Source organism: Pollicipes pollicipes, unplaced genomic scaffold, assembly GCF_011947565.3.
Source record: "Pollicipes pollicipes isolate AB1234 unplaced genomic scaffold, Ppol_2.1 Scaffold_4295;HRSCAF=5057_pilon_pilon_pilon, whole genome shotgun sequence".
Classification (NCBI taxonomy): domain Eukaryota; kingdom Metazoa; phylum Arthropoda; class Thecostraca; order Pollicipedomorpha; family Pollicipedidae; genus Pollicipes; species Pollicipes pollicipes.
The window spans coordinates 41,794,763-41,813,944 of NW_023596461.1; the positions used below are offsets into that span (position 1 = coordinate 41,794,763).

The following is a 19,182-nucleotide window of genomic DNA, read 5'->3' on the forward strand; positions in this document are numbered from 1 at the left end:
ACTCAATGATTTCCCCACAACCGGAATCCCTGCCTCCCCTGCTGTCCTCTCCAAAGTCACTTTTTGCCGGCGGTAAAAACGGTCGGGCGCGCGGCGCCCGGACCCGATATCATATCAGCGGCCGGGGAACGGGTCGACCCCCGCACGGACGTTTTTACCCCTCCCCACCGCTATACGGTGAAAGCCGACGGCTCACAGTTTAATTCACAGCCTCGTAGTTTCGCTTCGGGGTTCGAGGTCCCACCGCCGATGCAGTCCCGAGGCCGCCGGCACGCTGGCTCATCGGCGCGGCCGCACTCACGACCCAAAGGTTGCGGGTTCGCGGCTCACACCAACCGCGCTCGGGTTTTTTTGACATCGGAGCGAAAGACCGCGACGCGCGTGCGCTTTCAGCAATGACCGTCGCAGTTAATAATCCGAATGGGCCCAAAAGCGGCCGGTGCGACGGATCGCCGCAGATCGCCAGCAGCGTGCACCGAGCCCCGCCCTGTCCCCCTGCCTACCTCCTCCCCTTCCCCCTGTCTCAGTCGTGACGTCACCGACACCGTCGACGGGGGGGGGGGGGGGGGCGAGGCGGCCCATCTGTATCCTCGCCGGGCACGCAACAGGGCGGCCGACACCGGCAATTTCTCACCGCTAAAGGGTCGCCATCTCCGGAAAAATACGGCCCAGTCCGCGGGAGAGGGCCGGTAAAAACTTGCCATGATACATGGGTTCCAGCGCGCACGCGGTCGGAAAAGGTCAGAGCACAAAAAGCCATATTACGAAAATATGCCAGGCCTGTTCCTTCTCGCCCAAGGGCTGAGAGCAGCTTCACACTATAAGGTGCGCTTGAAGTGTTATCAGTCGATGGAAATGTAGCATAGGACCTCAAGACGATTAATATAATTATTATTTTGTGGTTCATAGTACAAGCGCCATACAATCATCGTTCAGCCATCGCATCGGTAACTTAAAATCAATATACACATTCCAGTAGTTATAAACGAACCCGTAGCATCGTGACTATCCACCTCCCTGTTCAATGAAATTATTATTTTACTTCCAGGTCCCACCAGTTTGGATCAGCCGTCGCTCCATACAGCGGTATCAGCAGAGCCATTTCACAGACATCATTACTTCCCCATCACTTCAATTAGCTTGTAAAGGAACAAAACATGCAGGAGTTTCAGAAAGAAGCATATTTAGAACGGTTTTGCATACACATGCAACAGTGCACTCTATTCAGAAGCTCACTGAGACACTCCAATGGAGCATGAATCCTGCGATTCAGCATTCGTCCCAACCGCTCGACATTTGGAGCAGCAAAGCCGCGGGCAAGGCTACACGCTGCTCTCAAGACCTCGCTCAATGTAATCCCTCATTCGCAGCCCATCCTGTTCCACGAGGTCGTGCGAAAAAGCGGCTGGCACGCTGAAGGGAAGAGGAGCCACCCGAGTCACGTCTATGCAGAAATGGTGTTCGCATTAGACGAACGGCACCTCGCACCCGAGACTGCAAAAACGCCCGCTCCCCGCCGTCCAAAAACCGAAGTGTCGAGACGCGACCCGTTTTTGCCAGTGACAATCGTCGCCCCAACGAAAATCTCGGGAAATGTGTAACACCCGTTGATACATTGTGTCACTAACTGCTCCCATTAGTTTTTGCACGTGCAAAATAGCAAAACCTAAAAGGGGAAACAAAAAGGAAACGGCCTCCCGCAAAAAGCGACACGGGGCACGGAGCGGGACCGGGCGAAACATGTGCCGCGATGAGAACATCATTAATATCTGTTCCGTTTCACGTGTGCACGCCCTAAACGTGCCGGGAAAAACGCGCCGACGCGTTGCGCGTGCCGCGCTCGCGGCACCTCTGAAACGTCGCCCCAAGTGGCGGCCAGTCAGACGCCTCGCCGGCCCCGAGACGAGCGCGCAGCTGGGGCGGCACGGCCGCTGCCGGCCGATGGAACAAATCACCCGGCCTCTGCGCTACGTCACACGGTAATTCACCTGTCCGTGCCGCCTTCGCGACCGCCCGCCGCCCGGTTTAAAGGCTCCCCGCGCGGCAAAAAACCGCTCGCCATCTGGCGCCGTGGCGCGCGGGCGGGCTCGCCACTTCCCGCCTCCCTCCCCGCCGTCCAAGGCCCCGGCCTCTGGCACTGACCTTGCTTGCCCGTGGGCGAGTAGGGGTCGTAGCTGCTGGACGACATGGGCGACACGGAGAAGCCGGCCCCGGTCTGGCCGCCGGGCGGCGCGCCGAACGGCGAGGTCGAGTCGAGACTGGTCTGGTTCGGCGACGGCAGCCACTCCTCGGGGCCGGGCCGACGCGGCAGGCCCGGCTCCGGCGAGCCCACCATCGGCTCCTGCTTGATGAGCGCGGCGCGGCCGGCCACCGTCGTCAGTAGGCCCGGCGCCGCCAGGTAGCCGGTCGGCGAGGCGGCCAGCTTGAACAGCGGCCCGGACGAGAGCGGCGAGCTGCCGCGCCGCATCTCCATAATGAGCGACGACACCGAAATGGTCGCCAGGGTGAGGCGGGCGGGGCGCGGCCGTCAGCCCGGCAGGCCCATCGCCACTCCGCTACCACGCGCCCTCCGTCTGCAACGCGGCAGAGGTACGTTGTCAGTCAACGGTCATGACAGTCGCCAGGAAGACACGCGCAACTCGGGTGGGAGAGGCATAACTGGGGCGCACTGGCTTGCTGATGTAGCGTACCACAGGCTAGTGTAGCGTACCACGGGCTGGTGCAGCGTACCACGGGCTGGTGTGGCGTGCCCGCTATACCGTTCCTCGTAATCGAAGGGATTCACGAGGCCGTTTGAGCCAACAATTTTCGAACATCCCGTTTGCGGCACACAGCATGATACATGTCTAGGAGCTGCTTTTTCATATACCTCTTCCTTTGCTAGAGCGGCGAAAACGACCAACCCTTCACCCAGGCCCGAGGTCCGGCTCTGGCAGCCTGTTCTCTAATTTGTCCTCGTGGCGACTGCGACCAACAGGCGCCACCTGCCAGCTGGCTGGGAAAACCCGCAGCGGTTCATCCCACACATTCAAACAGGGCGAGCAAGTGTCCAACGAAGCACGAACGAAGGAAAACCCCAATACAAATATCGACTCGGACGCGTGCTTGGAGACCGCTGATCCCACGGGCCAGTTCTAGCTCTCCCCGCCCCCAGCGGCCGGCCTTGCCATTAGCCGGAGGTAAGGTCACGTGCCTGCCATCTGCCGCACTCCGAACAGGCCCTGGCCATCAGCCAACTCACGCCGACGACGCGCCGCCTTCTGGCACGCGCTCGCGCCGACACACAGCGCAAGCATCCGCGTAGGGGGCGTACCTGGGCGGGTGCTCGTGTAGGGGGCGCTCTCGACGGGATGCGCGGGACGGGACCGGCGTAGAGGGCGCTGGCTGGCACGTTTCCTCAGCCCCAGTGAGTCAGCGAGCGCTAGCGACCGGCCGGTTATCAAAATACACGGCAGCACATCATTTGTTACACCGGATCCACGGCACAGCGAGGTTTGTTCCATCGGGTAGGCGGACGCGGAGGATCAGTGTTACCGGATCCACGGGCACACGTGGTCGCCGCAGCGTGCCAATGCACGGGGACAGCAAGGTCAGGACCGTCAGCCGCGGCCGAAGCCGAGGTCGCGGCAGTCCGGCGGCACGCACGGCCGTGAGACGGCGGGGTCGGGGCCGACGGGCGCGGCACGCGATACCACGGGGCAGCGTTGGGTCCTCTGACATCGGGCGCTATGGGGCAGTGACCCGCTCCACTCTCAGGTCCGGAATGGACCAGCGACTGGCGCTAGTGGGCTCGGACGCTGGACCGCGCTCGACACCCGGCCTGGACGCGTGGCTGGTCCCCACCCGCCAGGTACCTGACAGCCGATTTGTCGCACTGGGACGGCGCCCACAGTGGCCGAGTGTCGCCGCCGTGCCTGAGCCACGATTTGGACACGCCGACTGCCTCCCGACCTGCCACTAAACAGATCGGCAGTGAAGGCTACGGGCGAGCCCATGAACCGTGAGGTCTCGAGATTTATATGTGTCGCCCCCATCATGCTTCACTGCACAGCTGCAGGGTACAGCACACCGTATTTGCATGCAGCATCCGGCGTTCTCATGTACCCCACTCAGCCAGGCGTGCACCCCACGCCGCCGCAGCGCGGTGCACCCGGCGGCCTGCTTTGCGAAGCATGTCACAGGCAGCGGACCTCCACGCGACGCCTTTCCGTCGCCCGTACAAGGGCGGCCGCGGCAGACCGATGCCGAGGCCGTGCCAGCGCAACACCTGTCGCCCCACGGCTGCCTGCTGCAGCTGGTGCTGTAGCAACGGCTCACGGACCAGACCAGCGTTACTTCCAGCCCACTTCCGCCAGCGGCGGGACGCTGCGCCGACAGCGCGCTGGTCTACCATTAATCCTCCGATCTCGGTCCAGTCAGCACGCTTTGCAAGGCAGTCGTCCGGCGAAGTCTGAGCTCGTATTTTTAGTGGCCGGCCCTCCTCGCAGCGCAAGCGTTCACCAAAGGAAACCGAACACGACGGCATCAGCCATGCTGGCCCGGTCTGAGAGCGTGACGGAACATAAGGACAGTGCGTGACGTCGCCGGTCACCGGAGATCGGAACTTGAGTCCAGCAGATAATAAAAAACCTGCCCGAAGGCGCGTGACAGAACGACGAAACATGGCGAAACAGGACGACAGAAACTGATGCCAGCTCAAAACAGAGCGTGACACCATCAGGCAACTAAGCGTATTGGCGCGGGAGCACAAAAACGACCTCACCAGCGGAGAGAACCAGCGAAGAGACTGACGACCAGCGAGGAGACTGACGTCACCACAGAACACAGCGTGACGTCACACAATAACAGACTGGCAGAGCACAACGTCGGCAGCACCGCCCAGCGACGCCGCTCCAGTACTGTTCGCTGGACTGTACACACCTGCAGCGTCAGACAGTATAGGCCGCAGGGCCGCGCGCTCCCTGAGTCACCGCTCCACACCGCTGCCGGCCGAAGGCGGGCGGCCGGGCGCCCCGGGCACAAGTAGCTCCGGTCCGGCGCGCGGCGTCACTTATCTGACTCACAGCGTCATGTCACAGACCGACGCTTCACTTCAGTGACGCCGCGATGGGCAGGGCGCGGCGGAGCTTCGTGGTTCGCCGAAGCGCGCGACTCACAGCGTCACGCCGCGGGCTCGTACGCGACTCACCGCGTCACGCCGCGAGCTCGGACGCAACTCACCGCGTCACGCCGCGGGCTCGGACGCGACTCACCGCGTCACGCCGCGGGCCCGGATGCGACTCACCGCGTCACGCCGCGGGCTCGGACGCGACTCACCGCGTCACGCCGCGAGCTCGGACGCGACTCACCCGTCACGCCTGACTGAATGTGACGGCCAGACTCGGAGCGAGAGGTTTGATTTGGCAGCTGCACTGCCAGTCCGACTGCCACCCAAGCGCCATGCCTACAGCCGCAGCGACGGACATGACCGGCCACAGAGAAGCCGCCGACGGACCGAGCGTGAGATAGCGAGCGAGCCGCAGTGCGGGGCCGCCGTTACTGGGTCAAGCAGCCGATAACCACCGGGCGCATCGGCTCACGGCTGAGCAGGCAGACGGCGCCGAACACTCTCGCCACGGACCTAAACAAAGATATTCAGAGGCAAGATGTGAACGCTTGGTGACTGGCTCTACAGTGGGCAAAGACATAGTGATAAGTGTCACCAGTCAACGCAGCCGAGGATAAAGAACGAATCAGACCATCCTGACGCTGGCGGAAAGACACAGTCTGCACGACCGAGCGCAATGTCTGGCCGCACAACTCAGTACAATGTTCCTCACTAATTCAGGATGACCATCAGCGCCTATTTGACACCGTTGTGACACCAGATGACACTGGCGCGACATGACACGCGGATCCAGGTGGCCTGAAGCCGAGAGGCCATCACCGCAGGCCTGAGACGTCTCTCGACACGGGGCGCTCGGCCGGGCCGTTATCGGCGAGCGCTGAGCCGAGCCGAAGCCGCCTCGAAGCCGAGCTCGCCGGGCCAGCTCAGCGGCCCACTCCGTGATGTGGTGCCAATGTCAGGGCGACCGCCGGTGGGTCAGGGAGCGCGCCCGGTTCCGGCCGGCGGCTGAGCCAGCGCCCCCTCAGCAGGCCGACCGCAGCTCGGTGCTGAGGCGGCGCCGGCCGCGCCACGTCCGCCGCCCGAGCGCGGGCACCGGCACGGAGGGCGCCGGCGCCAGCGGGACTGCAGGCACGCGCACCGGTGCCCTCCGGAGCCGGCACACCCAGGGGCACGGAAAGCGCCGGTACCGGCACGACCAGGGCATAGAGGGCGCCAGTACCGACACAGCCAGAGGCACGGAGGGCACCGGCATCAGCACCGGCACATCACATCAACCTCCACAGCCCAGACCGCTGGCACACTCCGAAGAAAAGGTTCGACCTGCAGCGCTGACACGGCCGCAGCCAGCCAGCCGCCGGCCCCCACCGGCCCTCAGCGGGCAGCGGCCCGTGCAGGGATCGGTCCTTCACTAGTGCGCCGATTTGCCTTCGGCCCGACCGTGAGCGCCGCCGCGCGCGCCGTGCCGGCCAGAGACGAGGGCGGTATTCGGCTGCCTCGCCTATTGAGCGCCGTGGGAGCTGCAGTCGGCACGACCGCCCAGGCAATATCCGGACACGAGCGTTCCCAAACGCGACGGCCGATCGAGTGAAAGGGTCGTGCGTTACGGCCCCCGGGACTCCGAGTCCGGTCCGCCCCACATAAAAAGCGATTTCATACACGCAAACATATGCCAACCAATTATCTGCTAGTTCCAGTGCAAGTGAATGGCCTACGACTTCTGCTGCACCTGCTGTTACATCTGAAAAAATGTAACAGCGGGAGCATTACAAAGTAATAAAATGGCAATAATGAACAAGCCGAGTATCACACTAAACGCTCTGTTCGAAATGTCGCGTCGCTAACTAGCTCGCGTTTGACTGGGACCGGCCCTGGATGTCTCTCCAGGAGCCAGGCAGATTTCTGCGTGCTTCTGGGGCTAGTCATTGTCCGTTCTGTCCTTGGCCGGTTCACGGGCGCAGCTGGGAGCCGACCTGAGCCGAGCCGAGCCGAGCCGAGCCGAGCCGAGCCGAGCCGAGCCGAGCCGAGCCGAGCCGAGCCGAGCCGAGCCGAGCCGAGCCGAGCCGAGCCGAGCCGAGCCGAGCCGAGCCGAGCCGAGCCGAGCCGAGCCGAGCCGAGCTGAGCCGAGCCGAGCCGAGCCGAGCCGAGCCGAGCCGAGCCGAGCCGAGCCGAGCCGAGCCGAGCCGAGCCGAGCCGAGCCGGGCCGGGCTGGGCGGGGCCGGTCCGAGGCAGGGCCGGGCCGAGCCGAGCCCCTGACAGCTGGCGCATGCGACGAGCCCAGGGCGTGGCCGGCGGAGCAGCGAGTCAGCCGGCATCGCTCACTCCTCACTGCCGTCCACCGTGGGAGCCACATCACGGAATCGCGTCTCAGTTCGTTGATCATGGGAGTCGGAAATCAGCAACTGTCGTGCGTTCTGGTCTGTGTTCCCATTGCCCAAGACAGCCTTCTGCCCGGCGCTTCTGTTGCGCAGTTGCCGGCTCCTCGCCGCCGGCAGGCGGCTCTGAAGGGCGCCGGCCGCGGCGCAGGCCCAGTTCGAGGCGGTCGAACCGGCCGCACGGCCGCTCACCTTCGGCGCTGCGCAGAACTGGTCCGCACGGCTCGGCGGCGGATCTGGTCCCACACGTTCCCGACTCGACCCTGACCCGGCGGCACCCGGCGAATGTGGTGGCCGCACGCCGCACCCCCGGCAGGCCGGTCTGACTACGGCAGGTGGCGCTCCTGACCTCCGACATGACAGCCCCGGCCAAAGACGCTAGCATTCTCTGAAAACAGGTTGCTGCGGCATGTCATCGTGCAGCCCTTTATCATGAAATGCTGGCGACAATAAAAAATCTCCCTAAAGAAAGTCCCAATCGGAAAAGTTGGCATTTATGGGCGACCTCCCATATGTCAGCTCCGACCAGTGCAGGTGGCATTCGGACACCTCCCGATCCCAGCTCCGCCAACGGCGCTCGGGAGGTAAAGCTCCCTCCGCCTGTGAAGGTGGCGCTCGGGCGAACCCTCAACCCATCCTCTGCAGCTGGCGTAGGTGGCGCTGCCGGTCGCCCTCGGCCCTGCGCCGCCGTCCCACACTCGCCGGGGGCGCGGTCGGGCCGCGGCGGCGGCGGCAGCGGCGGCCACGCCCGGCCGAGCCCGGCGGCCCGGCCGCGGGGGTGTCAGGGCCACCGCCGCGCCGGACCGCGGACCCCGCGCCCCAGGCGCCGCCTAACTGCCCCGCTGGCCGGAAATGCCGCGCGAGCGCTGCCGGGCCGCGGCGCAGCGAGACGTGAGCGCCGCGCGCCGTGACGCGTCGCCGGCCCGGACCGGCTGGCCTGCCGCAGGTGGAGCGCTGATGGGTGCCGGCGGGCCCGGGCTGTACACACCGGACCAGCGGTCCGGCGGGCGAGAGCCGCGTGACGGTGCGCCAGCGCTGGGCCCGCGCCGGCGCTGGGCGGGCAGGCCCGGGCTGTACACATCGGTCCGGCGGTCCGGCGGGCGAGAGCCGGGTGACGGTGCGCCAGCGCTGGGCCCGCGCCGGCGCTGGGCGGGCGGGCCCGTGCTGTACACACCGGTCCGGTGGTCCAGGGGCGAGAGCCGGGTGACGGTGCGCCAGCGCTGGGCTACTGCGCTGTCACCACGCCAGCCCGTCCGGCACGGACCCCAGGTACTGCTGTGCTGCACAGCTGGGCGTAGGAATAGATATGGCTTATAGTGATCTCACAGCAACGCTTTTATCATTACCCTATTAACCAGTCTGCAATGTAACCCGAATGAAACACCAATACGCGACGAACATGAACTGGTCGAACGGGCAATAATACCTTATCCATTGTATAACCAAATTCGGGCAGGAAGCAAGAACATCTGGGCACGGTGCCAACGCTTTTGGGCTGCCTGCATGTCTGAGGGCGTTTTTCAGTGCAGGTGGCCCGTGTGCAATAGGTCGGAATCTGAACACCTGATTGGAATAAATGGTTTTCCGCCGAGTGAACACGAGTTTCTCTATGGTAAAGAACCCAAGTAGTAAAGCTTGACCAGCGTTTACATGCATAATGACCCGTTCCATGCGCAAAGTCAAATGTGCACGGAATACTTCACTGACCTGAAGCCGACGTGAACTGCACTTCTACGTTGCACTTCGCAAAACTTTGCAAGATATCAGTCCATTGCCATTCTTCTGCTGCTTCTGCTACTAACATACCATAAGGGATCATGCCAAGCTAGAGCCATGATATAAGTAGCATAGTTAAAGTATCGGAAGCATTGATACCATAGCAGACATTTAATCATCGAGGCATTTCAAAAAACTTTTGGTTTAAAATATGCCCTGCAATTCCGATCTTCCTTAAACCCGACTGTTTCCAGTTTTTCCGAAAGCATTGTCTGGCACTACTGATTCCACCTGCCAAGCGGGTCAACAACCGGCGGCCGGCATCACCCGCCCCCATCCCGCGTGCGCGCGTCACGCCGCCGGCGCTACCGTGTCACGGCCAGCCCCTATGGTGACGTCACGTCCCCGCCGCCTTATCAGGTGACCATGGACCGCCTTCATGGTGGGGGCCCGGAGATGGCCGGCGGGCAGGTGATAATTATACACGACGCAGCCAAACAAAGGCCAGGCGGCGGCGCGTCAGCGGCACGTTCAACACATGGCGCCGCGCGCCGGACGGCCGGCCAGGTAATTAGCCCGCAGCGCCGAGCCACGACGCACGCAAGAATGCCGAGCAGAGCCCGCCGCCGAGCCGTGCGCTCACGCGCCGGGGCGCTGAGCAGCCCGAGCACACTCGTACGGGGCCATTGGCCAGGCGCTAGGGCCGTGATGGCGAGCGGTCCACCGGACGCATGCAAAACACAGGGCGTGACGAGTCTCGAACCCACGACCTGTCGGTCACATGGCCGGCGGGCGACAGCTAAGCCGACGCGTCTCACACCAATCAAGCGGACGTGGGCGAATAATTAAACCGTTCGGAGCTGCCAGGCCGCATGCCAGCCAGCAGGACGACAAAGCAGCTCGTCTGCCCCAGAACGATCGGATGTACAGGCTGAGCCGACCGGCAGCAATGATTCGACTGTTTATCAGCGGCGAAACAGGTGTGCCGATCTCCCGCTGCTCAGCGGCGAGCCAGCTGTACCGATCTCCCGCTGCTCAGCGGCGAGCCAGCTGCACCGATCTCCCGCTGCTCAGCGGCGAGCCAGCTGTACCGATCTCGCGTTGCTCCGCCGCGAGCCAGCTGTACCGATCTCGCGTTGGTCCACGGCGAGCCAGCTGTACCGATCTCGCGTTGCTCCGCCGCGAGCCAGCTGTACCGACGCTCCAGCTCAGCGATCCGCCTCGGCACGGGCCGGCTGTGCCGCCGCCCGCGCCGACCGCGGCCGCAGCCGGGCTGGCCCAGCGGGCCGGATCAGCAACGCTGACGTCACAATGTGGGTCAGCGCCGGGTCGCTTTCTAGTGGGCAGCCGCGCGGGCCGATCCCGGCGCGGCGCAGCCAGCCAACAGCTGGCCGATCGGCACAGCCGGCGTTTCACTTTCCGGGAATCGCTGGGGAGAGTGAAACAGTGTTGTTCTCTGGCGCTGAGAAACCGGGCCACGTCCAGGCTGCCGGCCGTGGCCGCGGTCCGCGCGGAGGCGCGCGAGCTGTCAACAGGGCCTGGCGGCGCGGCCCGGAGCCCCGCCCGAAGCGGCTCGGCGCACACGCCGCCACCGGGCCGGCGGGGAGCGACAGCAGGGCTGTCATGCGGGCGGCGTCTCTATCGGACCAATACCGACAAATGGGGGGGCTGTTTTGCCCTGGCGAACGGAAAGTTTGTAAAAGCGAGAGCGCTCGTTTCACGAAGGCAACGAGCTGGGGCAACGAGATGATCGCAAAGCATCCTTAAAAGACCGCCAGGTAAGTCATGAAAAACCAAAGCAAATGTACTAGTACAGTGGCAAACAAAGGTATTAGTACAGTGGCCAGAATCGTGCCTACATCCACACAGTAGAACAGTCTGAACAGCCAAACATGTTCCGCGTCCAACCTAAGCAGCCGCAGCGACGCCGAGCCAGCCGGAAGAACAATGCTGTTTAGAGCCCCGCAGACACAGCCGGGTGGGCCGAGGCGAGCGGGCGTGATTATGACAGCCCCGGCCACGGCGGACCGCGCATTGTCAGCGTGTGATTGCCAGCCCGTGCGGAGCGCGGGGGACGGGCTGGTGTGGCGGTCCGTTTGGGGGCCGACCGGCCGACGGCCCGGTAATTGGCGCGGCGGGGCCGGCGGACGGGAATTCCGCTGGTGTGCCGAGACAGTGGCGCCGCTCGTCCGCCCCATCCGGCAGGTGCGTGCCGGCCGCCGTCAGGTCAAGGGCCGCGCGTCTATCACGGCAATCTCGAGCGGTGCGTACCACAGCGTGCCGCCGGCGCCGATCGAGCCCCCCGCGTCAGGCAGCGTCGGCACACACACACACACACGGCACGGTCTGGGTCAGCGCGCCGCGGCGGCCGGTGATGCCCGGGCGCCGCACCACCACACGGCACGGTCTGGATCAGCGCGCCGCGGCGGCCGGTGACGCCCGGGCGCCGCACCACCACACGGCACAGTCTGGATCAGTGCGCCGCGGCGGCCGGTGACGCCCGGGCGCCGCACCACCACACGGCACAGTCTGGATCAGCGCGCCGCGGCGGCCGGTGACGCCCGGGCGCCGCACCACCACACGGCACAGTCTGGATCAGCGCGCCGCGGCGGCCGGTGACGCCCAGGCGCCGCACCATCAGTGCGCGGTGTTAGGATAAAGCTCGCCTTACGGCGCCCCCACATCTTCCTCAGCCTACCGGACCTACCTGAGGCCTGTTGTGGTCAGTCCTCTCTGGTCAGTTCTACCCGGGCATTTTCAGAAAGTGATTCAGTCACGCCCTGCCTCCAGAACCAGGTCCTTTCCGTTCCGTTTTCTTCGTGTTTTCATATACTCAACCCACACTGACACGCGCATTCTTCGCTCGTGTCCCCACTCCCCTTCCCAGTTGACACCAATGTCAGTTCCCGGTGGCTCCAAGGCCTGTCCCCGACGACTCCACTGCCCGTTCACGACGGCCCCACTGCCCGTTCGCGACGGCCCTGCTGCCCGTTTACGGAGACCGCACTGCCCGTTCCCAACGGCCCACTGCCTATTCCCAGCGGCCCACTGCCCGTTCCCAACGGCCCACTGCCTATTCCCAGCGGCCCACTGCCCGTTCCCAGCGGCCCACTGCCTATTCCCAGCGGCCCACTGCCCGTTCCCAGCGGCCCACTGCCCGTTACCAACGGCCCACTGCCTATTCCCAGCGGCCCGTTCCGCGCTCCCCTGGCCGTACAGTGCAGCCCGTTCCGCACGACCGAACGGGCGCTGCCACGCGGCTAGCCTTGGAACGGCGCGTCGGCGCCAGTGCATGGCGCCCGACCTTCACGAGTACTGGGTCATTCCTCTCTGGCACCAGCGCAGTAGCAAGCGCACCGGACCGAAGACAATGCCGGCACATCTGCTGCATCGCTGTCGCAGCCGGCGGTTTTTAAACGGGCGGACGCGGCCGGCTAATTGGCCGCCGGTGGACAATAGTCGGCGGCTATCTGCGCCGCCAATCAGGTGCACCGCTCAGGGCGCGTCGCGGCCGGCGCGAGACCGTCTCCAGACGGCACCGGCAGCGAGCCCCTGCCGGCGCGAGAGCGTCTCCAGACGGCACCGGCAGCTGACCCCGGCCGGCGCGAGACCGCCTCCCGACGGCTGATCCCTGCCGGCGCGAGACCGTCTCCCGACGGCGGCACCGGCTACTGACCCCTGCCGGCGCGAGACCGTCTCCCGACGGCAGCACCGGCTACTGACCCCTGCCAGCGCGAGACCGTCTCCAGACGGCAGCACCGGCTACTGACCCCTGCCGTCGCGAGACCGTCTCCCGACGGCAGCACCGGCTACTGACCCCTGCCGGCGCGAGACCGTCTCCCGACGACAGCAGCGGCAACTGACCGCTGGCATCGGAGTGGCGGGGCGTCGAGTTGCTGCGGCAGCCCCCTCCAAGGAGGTCGCTTCCCAGAAGCGCAGCTCGTCCGGAGCCGTGCGCCAGCTGCCGGACTATGCGCCCGCAGTGAGAACGGTTCATCTACGCGCTGGCGGCCCCTCCGTAGGGGGAGGGGGAGAGGGGAGGACCTTGCCTGGGCGTCTGTAGCCTTGTAGTGAACGTCTTACAAGATGACATGTCTTCCCTGTGCCAATCCTCTAGCGGTAGCGGTACATGTTCTCCGCGTTATCCGCCTAATGAGGACTGGTATCTCTTCAAAGTCCATGTCGTGGTGCGACGCCCGCTCCCCCTTCCCTTCCGTACAGCCATGTGGCTCCCCTACCCTTCCGTACAGCCATGTGGCTCCCCTACCCTTCCGTACAGCCCATGTGGTCCCAGCCCAGCCTATGCAAACTGCCCGAATGGGACACCGCATCCAGCAGCCGGTCCAGTCTGGTTGCCGCCAGGCGCCGTTCCTTAGTGCCGCCCACGCGAGCCCCCGCGCGCTCGCCGTGACCTCTACGCCCGGTTGAGGTCAGCCGACACCGGTCGGCCGCGCGCCAGCCACTTCCCCCACCAGTTGCAGCTAATGACCCGCCGCGCATGCACACTGTGGAAAGTGACGGTGCATGCGGGGCAGACATTAGACGGCGGGGACGGAGGGGCGCACGGCTCGTCTGTACCCTGCCCCGCTCCAGCCCCAGAGCCGGGCCAGACTGCACCCTACCGACACCCGTCTCCAGGCTGGGGTCCCACCACACGCTCCCAGGACCTAGCCCCAGAGCCGCGCCAGACTGCACCCTACCGGCACCCGTCTCCAGGCTGGGGTTCCACCACACGCTCCCAGGACCTAGCCCCAGAGCCGGGCCAGACTGCACCCTACCGGCACCCGTCTCCAGGCTGGGGTTCTACCACACATCCCCAGGGCCCGGCCCAGCAGCGGGACCACACTGTGTCCGCTGGGCTCTGACCGGACTCGATGCCGGTTCCGGACTCGGCTGCGGGACGAGCGCTGGTCTGAGGCTCCTGATCTGCTGCCTCGGCAGGCGACGTGGATGGCATTCCCGTCCCAGAAAACAGCGTTCGTATGTGGAGCACGAAACTGTAATAGAACACTAGTAAAACAAAGGAAGGCTCACCGCGATTCACGGTGAGCCATCGCATGAATTACAATGATGTATTCACAGCTTTCACTCCACTCCGTTGTTGCGATCTCAACTCAACGTGCCTTACTTTGAAACATGACGTCAACTTTGCGATAAGTCCACATCTCAGGGTGGTTACAGCTGGCCACGGCGCGACCTAATGACTGATTTCTGGTGCAACACGAGCCCGACACCTCCACCGCTGGCCGAGCTGGGGCTTGGCACGCTGATGACTGAACGAAGAGTAATGACCTACAGCTTTTCGCAGCTGGCACATCCCAACCACATCTGAGACGCCGTGCCGAAAAAGAAGCGGCGGCGCCTTCGTCTGGCCCCGGCAGGGCAGCCCCCGGGCGAAAAGATCTAGTCCTCCCGGCGAGATCGCAGTCCGCGGGTGACGCGCACCCCGGAACTGTCGTATCTGTCAGGAAACCGCCGTGGTTCCTTCAACGTAGCAGAGCCGGCGGCCTCCCCTAGTCAGCACAGATCACTTATGGCGGAAGCTCGTTCGCCGAAGCCAATAGCCCGACAAGCTTCACCAAAACGGCAGGAGAAATTCACGGATCCTTCACAGAGACAGCTGACTACGGGGCACCAACTGTTCACACGCAGGTGGCAGAAAATCACCAGACCGTTCATCCGGCATCCGGGTGAAGATCACCGGGCTGTCCGCACACTCAGGTGGGAATCAGGAGGACGCTGGCTACCAAAGACAGCTGCTAACCGTCACGCACACGCCTTGGGCAGGCCCGGTACAAACCGGCGTCAATTAACAATGTTCCCCGGCGAGCATTAACGAGTGCAAGTAAGCGAGAAGTACAGCGTGAGAAATGGGCGAGAATCATTACATATGATTCTCCACAGCGCGCTGGCAGACAACACGAACAACCACACCGAAGCCGACGGGTGAGAACCGTCATTCAGCTCACTCACGCTCACAGGTGAGAAGTGTCACACCCGGTAGTCAGTGCAAGTTACGTGCGAATTATCGTCACGCCCAATGGAATACCGTCACTTGTTAACACTCGATGATCGTAGCATCCATAGGGTATTCGTGAGCGTATAGGTGAGGATTTATCGAACCTTCTGGTCACCAGCAGTGCCTGTGATAGTAGTGGCGTGCCCTCAAAGCATAGTCACATTTGTTCGGAGGCCTATCTTGGTGCAGGCAATTGTATGTTGATCAAATGCCATTTCCAAGCAGCTATACTCGTGAACTGGCATCACCTGACAGATCTGCGACACCGTCGCCGACGTCTGTTCATGCCTTGAGTTCCTCATGAACACTGCCACGGCCTGAATTTGCTCCAGCTCAAGTACAAATTAGAGCATGGCATATTTCGGGGCGCATTGTTCTGCTCCCCAATATAACCCACACTGCCGTACACAAATGACCAAAACTCGGAACGACAGGTGCAAAGTAGCTGGATGCCATCGGCTACTGCCTGTATAATGAAGAGCGATTATTCTCATGAATGAAATCTTAAACAAATCTTAATTATGGATGGCAGTCCGTTAGGCAGCCATCCAATTTACATTGCGCCCCGACAATCACGTCTTAGGCGCTTTAAAATAGCGTTCTTTGAGAGGCCATCGTATTTCTGAGTAACGGTATGCAAAGCGACCCCATTAGAACAACGTGATACGGTGACGATCAATACCAAGACCAAAACCAACACGAAACCCATGCGAAAAGCTACCGATTTTTGTTATGCTCCAAACACGACGATTCATGGTACAAAAAATAGCCGAATATTTTCACACCTGTCTTTACTGAAGTTGCTGTATCTCGGCTAAGCGTAAGTGCGTATACCGGACGGAGGGTGCCTGATACCAAAGTCGCCCGTCTTAGGTTGCTTATCAGTGGTGCGATAGCCATGCAATGTTCTTAGTGTTAACTTGGCATACGTACAGTGCCGGCGGAGTCTCTGTGGTGATGGAGGAAGGAGAGCAGGAGGGGGGGGGGGGGGCGCAACCGGATTTTCAATTCGTTCCTATCCATGCACCGCCGTAGAATGTCTCCAAATGTTGCCCGGAGCTGGGGGTCAGCTGCCCCCTGCCCCAGCCGAATAAGTCGCCTCTGTACAATCGATCACAAACAAATGATAGGTTTTGTTAACCACAATACAAGTATTTTGTGAACTGCAGTGCATTGCTAAATTGCAGGCAGAGAGGAATCTTCAGTGCGTCACGAATTTCAGGCCGATATGAAAGGCTTTCTTTGAGCTAATATGAATTTAGATTTGTCAGCTGATATTAATTAGCTACAGCTGAGTTTCATAGCACACGGTCACGGAGCACCGCACCAGCTTTGGCTACAACTGCCAAGTGTTCTCACTGGTAACACCGCCCTCAATAACCCTCACATCACATAACTAATTTACCTACCACTTGGCTGCAGGTCCAATCACGGACGGGCGCGGCGCTGCGCTGCGCAGGAGACGGACACTGGCCGATGCACCACAGCCAGGGGCCGCTGCCCTGTCCCTGTCACCACCACCGACGCACCCGCCCGCTGCGGCTGCACTCAGCCCGGCGCGTGCGGCAAGGTCAATGTCACGCCGGTCACTGCGGCGCCGGTCACCAGCACGCGCCTCGCTCCGCGCTCGCCCGGCCGCCCACTACCTCTGTAACACAGTTTTCGCTTTCGGCGCGGTGCGGCGCTGCGGCGCAGCAGTGGCGGCGGCGGCGGCGGCGGCGGCGGCGCCCGCGGCGGGTGGCGCGCCTGGCCAGCTCAGACCTCCGCCACACTGGATCTCACCCACCGCACCGGGCGGGTGAGACACTGCGTGTAAAAACGGCTCCACCGCGCAGCCGGAGCGCTGGGAAGCGGTGGTTGTCTAAAGCCAGCAGTGCTGGATGGCGGTGGTTGTCTAAAGCCGGCAGCGCTGGGAGGCGGTGCCTGTCTGTAGCTGGGGCGCTGGGGGACGGTGGCTGTGTAGCCGGCGGCGGTGGGAGGCGGTGGCTGTCTGTGGCCAGCGGCGTTGGGAAGCGGTGGCTGTCTATAGCCAGCAGCCCTGGAAGGCGGTGGCTGTCTGTAGCCGGTGGCGTTGGGAGGCGGTGGCTGTCTGTAGCCAGCGGCACTGGAAGGCGGTGGCTGTCTGTGGCCAGCGGCGTTGGGAGGCGGTGGCTGTCTATAGCCAGCGGCGCTGGAAGGCGGTGGCTGTCTGTAGCCGGCGGCGCTGGGAGGCGGTGGCTATCTTGGCGTTGGAAGGCGGTGGCTGTCTGTAGCCGGTGGCGTTGGGAGGCGGTGTCTGTCTATAGCCAGCGGCGCTGGAAGGCGGTGGCTGTCTGTAGCCGGCGGCGCTGGGAGGCGGTGGCTGTCTGTAGCCTAACCAGCGGCGCTGGAAGGCGGTGGCTGTCTGTAGCCAGCGGCGCTGGGAGGCGGTGGCTGTCTGTAGCCGGCGGCGCTGGGAGGCGGTGGCTGTCTGTAGCCAGCGGCGCTGGAAGGTCATGCTGGTAGGTTGCAGCTGCGGAGCGGCGGTCGCGTCGCAGCTCTGTGTCCACTCTGGCCGGAACCGTGTGGTGTTTCCGTCGCACTTGTTCGGACCGTCGGCCGGCCGAGCGCGCCGGAAGCGCTCCAACGCCGACAAAGGGCGCCCGGTGCGTCAGCGTCGGTGGCCGCGGGACCCATGACCCAGATCCCAGACCTGTCGGCGGCCAGGTGAGCCCGCCCCGCTCCCGCCGGCCGCCTGCACTCGGCACAGCGCACGGTGCTCACGACACACGCACGCTGTTTTGGTCTGGAGGTATCGTGTTTGGAAGACAAATCTGTCGTGCGCGAGGCGCCCCGCTCCAGACGGGACGGGCGTCTGGCGCGTAGAGCTTAGAGGGAGAGCGCGGAGAGCCCAGAAGGAGAGCGCGGAAAGCCCAGGGGGAGAGCGCGGAGAGCCCAGAAGGGCGCGCATCGCTATGTCATCCGCTCCACTTTCGTCATTTGCGAGCACAGCGGCGCGCTAGCATCCGAAAACCTTGAGCAGTTTTGAGCGATCGACAGTGACCGCAAAACATGCTTTGAGTGTATTTCACAGCAATTAGGAAAATAAAATGCGCGTAAGCCGTTGTCTCTGGAATGTGCATGCGCGAGCTGATCTGATTGCAAACCTAGCAACACCTCCACCACCTGGCTGCTGCCGGAAGGAAATATGGCACATCCGGAGCTGCACCCGGAGCCATTTTACGACAAGATCGCGTCACAAGACCGCATCCTCGACCAAACCACTACGGCTCTGCATCTCCACACTGCTTAAACAGCCCCAGCTCCACTCAAGCCTGCCGACGGCCGACGGCGAGCATAAAACCAGCCTCGGCAGATGGCGGACGGAGGGGCCTGGCCGGCAGCCCGGGGTGTGGACCACCTGCCCGGCAGGAGCCTGGTGCGCCGCCGCGCCCCGTCCGCGCTGCCAGGGCCATGGGCGGCGCCGAGCGTCCATGGTTCGTGTCAGGCCGCCGTATGTCGTCTGAACGCTGGCGAGGGTGGCGCCAGGGGGCGGGAGGCCAACGCCGTTCAGGGCGTCAAACAAGATGCTAACGTCGCTGAGGCCGAGGGTGACCCGCCATGCCGTCCCAACAGGCGCGGACGTTGCTGAGACCGAGGTTGGCCTGTCAGCCAGTTTTCGCCTCCCCGTCCCGCCGACCGCCCTTTGGGTCGATTCCAGAGAGCAAAAACAGCGATCGTCACAGACAAAAACGACTTTCACCATGCGTTCGTGGTTAAAAGCAGCGCCGCTCCGACACCGTTAGCGCCGGCTGAAGGTGTTCTGGGAACATTCGCGGCGGGCCGGCTGCTGCTACACTGGCGGTGGGGCAGGACGGGGCGGAGACGTGACGGCAGTCGGGCATGCCACTGGGCTGGAGGAGGCAGCGGTACACACGTCTGACGGCGGCGGCGCTCGGACAGTGTACGTGCGGGTCACACAGGCACGCAGAGGGCGGAGGCGGTCGGAG

The 19,182-nt window shown here is 63.5% G+C and overlaps 1 protein-coding gene across 1 annotated transcript in view; it reads right to left on the bottom strand.

Moving 5' to 3' along the window:
• LOC119096413 (ecdysone receptor) overlaps positions 1-16,842 on the bottom strand; it is a 50,395-nt gene extending 33,553 nt beyond the window's left edge. The window contains exons 1-2 of the mRNA XM_037219301.1: positions 16,624-16,842; positions 2,143-2,573 (exon numbers count right to left, since the gene is read on the bottom strand). Of these exons, the coding sequence (XP_037075196.1) occupies positions 2,143-2,473 (331 nt within the window). The 5' untranslated portion in view covers positions 2,474-2,573; positions 16,624-16,842. The remainder of the gene's footprint in view (positions 1-2,142; positions 2,574-16,623) is intronic.
• Positions 16,843-19,182: the final 2,340 nt, after the last annotated feature.